The following is a 12,431-nucleotide window of genomic DNA, read 5'->3' as shown; positions in this document are numbered from 1 at the left end:
ACAATGCACTATCTGTTTTCTGCCCACCATGACTTTCTAACGTAGAAAGTCCGACAACATACAGCTGTGCCACTGGGACTTCCTTCAAGTAAACATTAACGTTTTAGATTTGAAATTTAAAACAAATAAAATACAATGTTTATTAATCGTTGTTATACCTACTTTTATTAGTCCCATCCAGAACTCATAACTTTTTAATGTTTGGCACCGATTTTCACTATTTATCATTTTTATGACATTTCGTTACAGAATGTATTAATATTGAAACTTTTTTTGGGGGTGGGGTATATTTTTTAACTGATGATAATATATTTTTCTACCAACATTTGTTTAGTAATTTATATCTAGTAGTAGCATATGTTCTATAAAATAAAATAATAAAAAAACTGAGACAGTTTAGGAACTAAATATACTACATTAATAACAAAGTTTCTATAAACACTGAATGAGTATTAAATTTGAGAATTTACACAAAACCCAATAAATACACAAACTGGGTTATTGAGTTAAGCTTCGTACGACACAATACAAGTACAAAAATGTTTCTTTTTTTTGTTTTTTAATTTCGTGCAAATATACACGAGGGCTATCTATCATAGCCATCCCTAATTTAGCAGGTAGTCATCACCGCCCACCGCCAACTCTTTTACTAAATAATAGTGGGATTGATCGTAACTTATAACGTCCCCACGGTTGAAAGGACGAGCATGTTTGATGTGACAGGGATTCGAACCCTCAGATGATGAGTCGAGCGACCCTAAGCATTTAATCGTAGTCTGCTGATCACGAATTATAACAAAATGGGTTATTGCGAGTTCTAAATCATGAAGTCAAAGCGGACGACTTGCCACAGTCATACCAAATTTCAACATTTCTACCTGAAACTATTTTTCTATGGAAATTCAAATATCTTGAGCGACTAAATGGGACTAGCGACGTTATAATGTTTAGTCTTCTCATTGCTCCCCAGTGGCACAGTGGCGTGTCTGCAGACTCACACTGCTAGAAACCGGGTTCGATACTCATTGTGGAAGAGCACAGATAGCCCATTGTGTAGCTTTGTGCTTAATTCTAAACAAAAACTCTTCTCATAATTCCAGCATAAGCATTATTGCTTACCAAGGTTTTGGTGAATTTCTGTGATTATTCGCCATTAGTTTTGCAGTTCAGATTTTTTGCCCTATCTAAGCGGAACGTCTGATGACTTCTAATTTTAAAACTGGATTCTATACCCGTGATGGGTACAGCACAAATAGCCCTTTTTCTAGCTTTGTGTTTATTTACTAGAAAAAAAAAATAATTATGATTACGTTGAAGCTAACATTTTTCCCTGAACATGTTGTTTATTTTTAAATTAAGCATAAAGATGCAAAATAACCTATCTGTTACATGCACACTACAGGTATCAAAACTCAATTGTTTAGCGTTATAAGCTTTCAGACTTTCTGCTGATCTTGTATTTACGGTTTTCAAGATCAATGACGTAAGATCTTGTACCCTCTGACGGTTACAAATGTAGTGCTTCTTCTGTTGCGAGCTTTTCAAATAAATGTATGTTTTCAACAACATAACTGCCCACCAATAGGTCAGAAGTTCATTAATTCACAACGCTAAAATTCTGGGTTCGAATCGTCGTGGTAAACAGAGGAAGGGTAACAAAAACACGGCCGCGATACAAACACTACTAATCATACGATTTTCTTCAGAAATTAATTCCAATTCCTACTTAATCTATGCCAGTAAATGAAACATTTAGTTATATAAAACAGCGTATTCCTGCTTTCATATTAGCATTCAACTAAAACATTAACGAAAATGTAGTAGAGTATTTTTAACTTAATAAAAGTTTGGCCTAGAAGGTCTTAATTTCAACGTTAATTCGACAACACTCAAACATTTTATTTGAAAACATTAATTTCATTTTGTTCTATTATTATCCACTTTTAATATTTATTTTTAAACAGCCTCTTAACGTGTAGTGTGACATTACACTATATAAAATTAAAACCTAAGTTAAAAGTTCACGATATTAGTAACACCTTAAGATATATCGTCAATTTATCAATGATATTTTGAGTAATACAATTTCAGACAAAAATACATGGATATGTATTTTGATTTCAGCTGCTTCCCATAATGTACTCAAATACACAGACATATTATTTTTCCATTTGCATTTTCGCGCTTGCCATTCATTCGAGTTTTAATATTTATTTCGATTGACAAAAATAACAGCAACTTTTAGTTGAGAAATCTCGAAAACTTATTACATTTCTGTAAGTTGAAATTTATATCAATAAAATATATTAAAGTTTCTTATAAAGCACACCAACAGAATAAGCCCAAACGTAACACAGGTGCAGGAAGCGAATTTAAAAGTGAGGTAGGGAGGGCGAGGTTTATTTGACCAGACGACGGTAAAGAATGTGTGCAACAGGCGCACTCATTATAGCTGGAATCCAGGATTAAATTTTACGAGGCCTAAAAACAGTAAAAGCAGACGATTTGCTATAATCTAATATTTCTTTCTGTAACTATTTTTTCAGAAAAATTAAAATATCTTGAGGACTAAATGAGACTAACAACATTATAATGTCTACTATTTCCATAATATCATGAGACATTAATATTTCCCTGATTTCGATGCATTTTTTACTGCTCACTTCGTAACTGCGACAAAATCATTTTTGATGTGACCTAATGAACACGATACATTTAACCAGGTACAACAATAACAACATACTCAACTGTTATATTAACAATATGGCTCACTACGAAACGATAATTCTCTCGAGGTTGGATTTTTATCATTATATACTAAATGTTATTTTTAATTAACAAAATACACGTCTACTGTATGATAAGCTGTGGAAACAAAGGTGATGTTATTAAAATATTTATGTACAAAACTACACAATGGACGTGTTATTTCTACCACTGATTTTTTAAAGTTAGACAAAAAATGTTTCTGGATAAATACAAAAGGTACATAATGGGCAACCTGCGCTTTGCTCAGCATTGGTAATGAAATGTTTTTTTTATTGTTAAAAAGCCTTCATACTTACCACTACAGAGAGGGAGGAAGAAACATGTTGCGAGTGTTTTCGGCTAATAGATTTGTCCCGATAAACAGTTAGTTGGAAAGTTTCTCATACATATTACTCTGCCCTTTACAACCGTTTAAATTGAATTTTGTTTTCGTTTATCATTAATAATTTCGAAAACGTATGTAGTAAAAAAAAACATGTTTAAAGAACTACAAAACGACGCAAACACAAAACGCGATTTACCGAGCTGTGTTCAGTATCTGTTTGGCGTAAAACTACATCATAATGTGCTAACTTTGATTAGCTCACCATGGGGAACTGCACCATGGATTAAGAGTTATAAATTCGAAAGCTTACCGCTAATCCGCTGGGAGAAGAGCGTGTTCGGTACGAAACAAAGCAGTTCAAATATTTAAAATTCAGTTACGTTTCATTTGCTGGGAAAATCTACTACTCTGTCACATTGTTTTTCGTGTAAATTGCTTAACACAGACATTAAACAGAAACAATACATTGTTGGTATCAAAATATATAAAGAAGTTTACTATGAAAATTAAGGAACGTTACATTCGTGATATGAATTCATTGTACTAAGAAATTAACAAATTATACATGGTGTAATATTCAATAGTTATAATACGTTATCATTTAAACATAACTATATTCAACATACCATACTTGAAAAATCAAACAAGGGGTAATATTTAATGCTACACACACACTAAACCATCAAATGACAGATTATTTCTATACAAATTGATCAAACAACGCAGCTCCTGAGAATATTTTCTCATCGGGTACATTTTGCTTCGAGTTTATTGGACTGCATATGGGCAAAGAACACAAGATTTATCAAACAGCGTAGTACTTGTTGCCCTATTACGTGAACTCACAAGCCAGTGTTTTATCGCATCGATTTCTACTGGATATATACAGTATGACGAGGGCTTGTGTATCAAATATCTGCACTAATAATGTTGCTATTTATTACGTGTAATAAAGTTATTTATTGCAGACAGATAAAGAACAGTCTGAAAGTGGCCGGATGAAAAATTTTCAGCGAGATAATACATTAACAAAAACATCCAATCCAGATTTACCAAACATTTCTGATCTAAATTTACATTGTATCTCCAAACAAAATACATCAGATTACTTCCATAAAGTGCTCATACCAAAAGATATCCATTTTTCTGTCATCTGAAACAATAAATTCTTTAGAAAAAAGGAAAAACATCACATTTTCATTTCTAACCAAGTCTCAAGGACAGACCTGATCCTTTTAGAGAAATGTTACACTCTTTAAAACATTTCTACATACTGATTAACTCACTATCAATTAACTATCTAGGATACAAAACACATAATTTTGCTTCAATTCAACAACTGTACTGCAACTTACAAAACAATATCTTGTAGCAACACAAATCAGTTAACACTGATGTTATTCTCAAATTCGAGATGTTTAATTTGGTATTTAACAATATTTTATTTGACAAGAATCTCAATGTTTAGGATCACATGTCATCATCTCTTTTATATATAAGTTGTGAATATTCTTAAGCTTTTACTATAACCTTTCATCAAACCAACCTCTTTAAACTTTTGTAATCCAGTATTAAGCAAATTAAGGAATGTATTTCTCCTTAAACTTGTTTTTCTTTAGTAAAACCCTTGAATAATGAAGATATAAGAATAGGACATTATCATATAAATGAGATTCACAATAAAATATATCATGCATGCATATAATTCAAGTTATATACATTGTTTTTTATAAACAATTGGACTGTGTAATAAAGTTATTTATTGCAGACAGATAAAAAACAGTCTGAAAGTGGCCGAATGAAAAATTTTCAGCGAGATAATACATTAACAAAAACATCCAATCCAGATTTACCAAACATTTCTGATCTAAATTTACATTGTATCTCCAAACTTCTTTGGAGATATGTACAATTTATAAAAAAACAATGACCAATAAAATATGTTAAAAGGAAACTATAAAAATGAAACACACCAAACCCTATCAATTTCTGTATTAAAACTTCAGTACTGCTCAGTATATCATCAATACAAACTTATGCCTTAAAATGTCTCAAAACTCAAAACTCAAAAACTTAATTAAGATGTATATTGTAGAATTTATTATCACATACAGGTTTTGTATGCTATCCATACACTTCCTTTTTTTTAATTTAATTTAATGTGGGTACAAAAATAAGGTTACCACTTTTCTTTAATTGTACAAGACTTATAAGGAATGTAGTATAAGAACACTGTAGGATTAAAAAACAAGATACAAAGATTCTGCTTTGACTTTTGTAGCAGCCCACTAGTACAGAGTCAAGAACAGCTTATGTGAGGAATAGTGATTCGCCAAGGCCATTTTAACAAGCCTCAAATAAATACAATCATTTGTAGACAATGATTTTAGCTGCTATCAATTCAAATGTTGTCTCTGAGCTGCTGTAAGTGGATCAAGTTCCAAACAGTCCTTCAACCAGACTATAAAACTTATGTAAACATGTAGAAATGGGATACTTCACACAAGTACTGGGCCACTTCAGTCATCAGTTCAAAATGAGTTATTTTTAATATATGAGAAGCTGCAAGGTTTGTGGTTTAGCAAAAAACTCACTAACTAATGAAAACTAAACAAACAAACACTGTGAAACAGAATTCTTACATTGTATTTAATAGTAACAAATCTAAACATTATGAATTTAAAAAATTCTATTACAAAGACATCAAAATAATGACTTCAGTTGGAAGAACTGTGTATCACCTGATCTTTCAAAATGTGCATTTTAATATTTTTGATTGTAAACTTATGTAAGGACAAAGAATATTCTAGGACTTCAAACATGCTTCAGTGTTTGTTAGACAAGAACATATCTACATGGATGTTAAATGGTAAGTTTAGCTTGGGCTGGTAATTAGAGTTGCTGAAAGTGAAAAGATGTTCTTGACAGGTTTAATCTTGCTCATTCATTTTTTTAAAAACAGTTGACTACTTAAAATTGAGCAAAAATATACGCTAACACAATAAGAAATTAAAGCCAATTTTTTCCCATCTACACCCAACTCAAGTCAATTGAATATAGCACATTCTTAGCTGTAACTAAGAAACTTCACAATGGAGAAATACAATAAACCAAACCTTTGTAGTTTCACACCTTTTACCATTTCACCTTTCAAATAAATAACATATCCAAGGGAAATAACAGAAGTTGGTTATTATGGAAAATATTTATCTACTATGCATGTTCTTGAGATTATTTAATAATTGTATAAAATATTAAGAGCCACGAGCCTGAGATGTTAAAATTATTTCAAACACTCAACATATTACATTAGCATATTTTCTATAACTCAGCAAAATACATATGCATACACTAGCTAGCTTATTAATACATTACATGAACATGACATCACAGAAGTTAGAATTAGTTATACATTCCGTGTATTGATTTAATCATGTGCAGTCACTCTAACTTATGACCACAACAAAAAGATTGCAATACACTAACCAATGAGAAGTGGCATGGCAAGGGCTAAAGTAGTAAAAATATCTTCTTAAATAATAAGTAAAACATCATAAAAACAGAAATACATTATTAACAATGCTTTGTACTGCACAGGCAAGTGTTCAGCTTGACTCATTTCTAATTGAGATATCCACTAAATGACTGCATGTTTACTCATACATACAGATAACAATGCTTCATTCTATTTCCTCACAGAAACTAGATTAGGAACAGTCCAATGATTGCACTGCACAACAAAGTTTCTGCTTCTTGAACACTGTTGGGTGTTCCTTATAGATTTTTGGCTGCTGATCATGAAAATAACATCCAAATTTGCCCATCACATACCATTTCATTGAAATCTTCAGTTTCACGAGGACAATGTTACAATAGAAAAATGATATCAGGGGAACTGGAATCCATCAATGCTTGCTGACTACTGTTGGACACTGCAACGTGATGCACCAGACATTGAATACAAATGAAAATCAGGAGCAAAACACTTTTAATTATGTTAAACTTAATAGCATATTGGAAACATAAACGCAATTAAATACGTTATTGCCGGTAAACAGTTAACTGTCTATTTCTCAGAGTTTCTACGTGATGAAGCAAAACCAAAATTATATTTGTGCTCACCCACCAAGTACCTGTCACAATCAGCAAAATCTTTTCAGGAAGCAAAACTTTTCAAAAAAATTGTTGTGCAGTGTTGTTTGGAGATCTTGTAAGCAGCAGGACAAAACACTGTTACAAAAACTTGCAAAGGTTTTACAGTCTTTGTGTGTAAATAAACGATGTAACAATAGCAACAAAGATGGCATCTGGGAATAACAAGAAATGAGATCTAGAATTTAACTACTTAACTCTGTTTAAAAGAAGTCTATCTCTTCTCATAACAATTCATAAGCTAACAACAGTGCCCCCTTTCAGCTTTTCCTTCAACAAGATAATAATCGTCTACTCTTGGATTCGTAAAGCCCACTTTTATTCCATCCCAACCATCCTCTAGTTGTAACTCTCCAGATGTGACTTTTAAGTATATGTCTTTGGCAATAAGGGAGAATGCTTCTTCCACATTGCTTCCAGTTTTTGCCGAAGTTTCAATGAAACGGATTCCATAAAACTCGGCAAATGCCTTTCCTTCTTCCACAGTCACTTCTCTACAGTGTTTAATATCAGTTTTACAAGCAATAACCTGCAAAAAAAGACATCTACAGAGTTTGTTGATGATTGTTTTATTTTTAGACTAAAATGCTTATATAATTATAGTTGTTCAAGTATTTAAATAATTTAAAACAATCATCTTACATTAAATAGTAATTAACCTTAAGTACAAGTGCTCCATATTTAACACTTTTTTCACTTTTAAATTCATTTTTCTTTTTGATTTATTCATAGTTTTCATAGTAGGATAATGTATTTCTTAAAACATTTCTCTAATTTAAAATGACCTTTAAAGTTATTGTCAGACTGTTATAGCTTGTGTATATAAAAGAACTGGAGACTACATAACATAATTAGGATGCTACAAGGGTGTTTTTATGCATAAAAACTGAAGTAAATTTATGATTTTCTGTGGTTTTGTTTAACTGAAAAAAAAAGGAAAACTTGGTTCCCCAAACACATAAGATATGCTATTTTGTTTACCATACCAAACAGTAACTTAACATACCAGTTTACCATACCAGTAACAGTAACTGGATTCAAGGTTCAGCATGATAAACTGAATTGAATTCTCTTCAAAAAAACTATCAAAACAGGTAAGAGCTTTAGGTGATTTAATCAATTATGTTATTATTAATGTCATGTACATTAATTAATTAATCAAAACTAATTTCCAATTATTACTGTTTTTGCTTATTCCAATAACTTGTTAATTGAAATTATAATCCAAGAGACTGTCAAAAAAATTAACTAATTGAAATTGTGATTTCCAGCTATTATTGTTTTTGATTGTTAGGTATCCAAGAAGTTGAAATGCCATCACCAAACTTTCTCACACTGTTTTTGTTATGACAAAGCTACTAAGGTTATTTGCCATTGTCACTAATTTTGAACTGGTAACCAGAGAAAAGGCGACTAGCTGGTAGTACAAGCTTTTTTTTTTTTTTAAGGGTGTCATGATTTCAAGAAAACAGTACTGAACAAGTAATGGGGCTTTCAATTAATCAACAGCAAATACAACTAACAGCAACCTCTGTTAGGGTAACTTTTTCATACTTATGTACCTGGTACACTGCTTTGTGAGGTTCTATGTGTCTCCGTATTTCAAACAACCAGTCAACTAAGTTTTCAAAACTCTGTCGATGAGTTATGTCATAAACTAATAACGCTCCAGCTGAGTTTCGGTAGTAGCATCGAGTAATGGTCCTAAAAGGAAAAAGCAAAATTGAACTGCTTCAGTAAGAAATATCATGTGATCACATTTTAATCCTTCAAAACAGCATTCTATTTATACTGAAATTAACATTTGTTTTTGATAATTGAGAAAACATGAAAAATGTATGCTTCATGTTAATTTATTCCAGTTTAAATGATAAATCTATATTTCCAAAACCCTTAGCTGTTATTCTTCATCTATCTAAAGTATATATGTAAACATTGTCAAACCATCTCTCAAATACAAAGTATGGTATTCATTGAGAAATATTTCCAATACTTATTTTCCTATCTTTTTTATTATTATTATTTCTTGATAACAGGTATTAAAATGTATTACATTCCCACATTACAGAAGAATTTAGATTTGAAATTTCATTTTTAAGTTGGCCTTCCCAGTTGGGAATGTATGGCTTATTCATTTTCCTTTGGTTAGGACCAATGAAAGTAAACATACTGCATGGATGAAGTAATATATACATAAAAGAGGGAAGTAATTTTCAGGGTAACTTTCCCTCAAATGAATGTAATTTTACTTCTATTGCTGGATGGAGATTTTATCATCATCATCATTAAACATACTTTTTGTTCATTAGACTGTAAAATTAATCAATACTATGTAATTGTATAAGTGGGGAGGCAAGATGCACATTCTATGATCTTTTACAGAGTGAAATTCAACAACTATTCATTTTCACTTCCACTGCTGACTTACCAATTGATGTAATGTACAGGGAAACTGAACAACAAGAAAAAACTGTAGCCATGCATTTTAGAGGTTATGCACACACAGTGAAATAACATCTTCATATAAATATTATCTTACACTCTGACCAGTCACAGTCTGATTGACACCAGCAATTCACAGTTGTATTTGGGTACAAATACTTTCATTACACATCTGATTTTCTGTGTGCAAAAGACTTGTGAATACTGATAAAAGCATGCAATATTTCATGTTGATATTAAGTTTAGAATTATGGTCAACATCTCTTCTCCAAAGTTTATCCAGGGCACCTTTGTTAAGTAAGAGCTATGAATCATTATCTTGTATCAAAGAACAACAAATGTCATTCACCCATCAAGGCTAGTGCTAAAAATTGTGCATTGAGGGCAGAAAGTTCAAAATATACAAAAATAAAAACACCTTTGAGCTCTATTATAAATACATATTTTCCTGCCACCTCACTTCATGTCCACCAGGTGACATTTCTTAATAACAAAGTTATTTGACTGGAAGCATGTGAGCTATCTTAAAGTGTGTATTACTAAATAAAAAGCAGTTTACTTGTTTTACTGGAGTACATTATTACAAACTGACATAAACCAGATGTTTAACACTACTGAAAGGTTTGGCAGAATGATTATGGAAGGTTTTTTATTAATGGAGATATGATAAAGACAACTTTAGAAACAAGATTAAGAGTTCTAACAAGTTTTTAAAAGTAAGATTTATTCTTTGTTCACATTATAAACTGACAGAATGGTATACCTAATGATGAGTTGTGTATAGTCAGTTTAAATTTCTTTATGCTTTCACTGATAGGTTTGTGGATGTGAATATTTAGGGTTTACTTAAATGGCCTATTTCAGTGTGTGGTGATGCAACACTGAAAGGTTAAATGGCATTTTATCATCTTACCTTATTTTATTCTTTAAAACTATGAATATAATTACATAAATTGTTCTTTGATTATAGAAAATATCACTCTAACCATCCACCTAAAAATAAAAACCTCAAGTCGACTAGAAATCAATAAAATTGCATCCTATTCAAAGAGAGTTTCATCTATGGCATAAATATATAACATACATAAAAATGTACACACAGGGCAATTCCACTGTTACATTTGTGCACCACTGCCACATTTTTAAGTTTTTCCCTTAACATAATTTTTTGTACATGCTGCTGTATTTCACTGCCTCTTTTCTTTTATTAAAGCAACTGGTTAGCTTCCTAAAGGATCACATGAAAATTGCAATTTGAGTGACACACTGAATTTCAAATAAATGTAAGGACAGGACGATTAACAAATGACTTTGGCATCAACCTCTGAATATTATTTTACACCCTAACCATAAATACGAATGTATACGATCATGAATTTTAATCGCATGTACTGAATTCTATTACAAAAAACGAAAGGTAGGTAATTATTGGGTTTCTTTACTCTAAAAAAACGTTGAATATTCATAATATTTTCAACAAACTAAAATTTTTAGTGAACTAGTGGTTATTATTATTATATTTTATTATACGTAAAATTTATCGAAGCTTAGTCAAGTTTACGGAAATATACGAAATTTCTCATTAATTTTAAATTTACGTTTATGAATAATAATTAATATATCCCTACGTAAATAGTACATTTATAATCAGTAAAATTGGAAAAAAAAATCGTAGTTAACGAAGTAATACTCAAAATGCTACGATTCGAAACTATATGATTTATGTTAAACCTATGGGGTCTTACTTAAATCTTTCCTGCCCAGCAGTATCCCACAGCTGTAATTTAACCCTTACCCCGTCCTTGATCTCAATTAGACGGGAGAAAAAGTCCACGCCTACTGTAGGGTCAGACACTTCTTCAAATTTCCCTTCTGTGAATGCTTTTAACAGAGTACTTTTTCCAACAGTACTATCTCCAATTAGAATTATTCTGAACTGATACTCAAAAATAGGCTCAACCATTTCTTACAAACACAAATTAGGCCTTTCTGAACTTACTTCCAAATAACTAACACATCGAATGTACTAAACTATTACAATCTTAATCACTCTAACATCACCACATAGAATAAATAAAAACCGTTCGAGTACATACGCCTAACTAGTAAACAACATAGATAGCGTGACCATATGACGTAATTCCTATTATTTCAACAGCGTCCTCTCATCACTATACACTAAATTGGGTTAATAGTAAGCATAACGAAGAATTTTAGTGATGTTGCAACACACCAGAACAATCTCCTGTCGAAACATATAGTGTGTCCCACCATCAATAAAATTCTTCCTTACGGTTATAAACCGTTGTTTGGCTACATATTATCACATTAGCAAAATGTGCTTTCTTACTCAACTACTAAATTGCGTTATTTAAATTAGACAGTCAGTACTGGAAGGTTGCATATCAAATATAATAAATAATACACAATTATTTTAAATAAATAAATATATTGCATGTACAGATCAAAATACTATCAAATCCTTTTTACTACGATTGTTGAATATAAAATAGCTGAGTCACACCACTATATTGATTATAGTTTTATCCACTCATCATGGAAGAGTAGACAATTTGAATCTCATTAAAAAAAATATTATTAAGTTAGCCAAGGATAAAGCTAAAAGTAGAGTGGTTGTTATTTTTAACAATATAATAATAAAATTTCAAATTTTACATTCTCGTATACACACTTATAAAATCAACGAAGTCTTTGTTAACTCATTTATACCAATACCTTCAAA

The 12,431-nt window shown here is 31.2% G+C and overlaps 1 protein-coding gene across 1 annotated transcript; it reads right to left on the bottom strand.

The window, feature by feature from the left end:
- Window positions 1-3,560: 3,560 nt before the first annotated feature.
- LOC143257632 (ras-related protein Rab-39B-like) lies at window positions 3,561-11,828 on the bottom strand. The gene is made up of 3 exons (XM_076516664.1): window positions 11,434-11,828; window positions 8,809-8,950; window positions 3,561-7,775 (listed from the first exon to the last, which is right to left on the bottom strand). The coding sequence occupies exons 1-3, from the start codon at window positions 11,649-11,651 to the stop codon at window positions 7,488-7,490; spliced, it is 648 nt and encodes a 215-aa protein (XP_076372779.1). The 5' UTR covers window positions 11,652-11,828; the 3' UTR covers window positions 3,561-7,487.
- Between the last annotated feature and the right edge of the window lie 603 nt (window positions 11,829-12,431).

The sequence above is a fragment of the Tachypleus tridentatus genome, chromosome 7, assembly GCF_004210375.1.
Source record: "Tachypleus tridentatus isolate NWPU-2018 chromosome 7, ASM421037v1, whole genome shotgun sequence".
In the NCBI taxonomy this organism is placed as follows: Eukaryota; Metazoa; Arthropoda; class Merostomata; order Xiphosura; family Limulidae; genus Tachypleus; species Tachypleus tridentatus.
The sequence above is the reverse complement of the archived record's forward strand: the minus strand, read 5'-3'. Positions and strand labels throughout refer to the sequence as shown.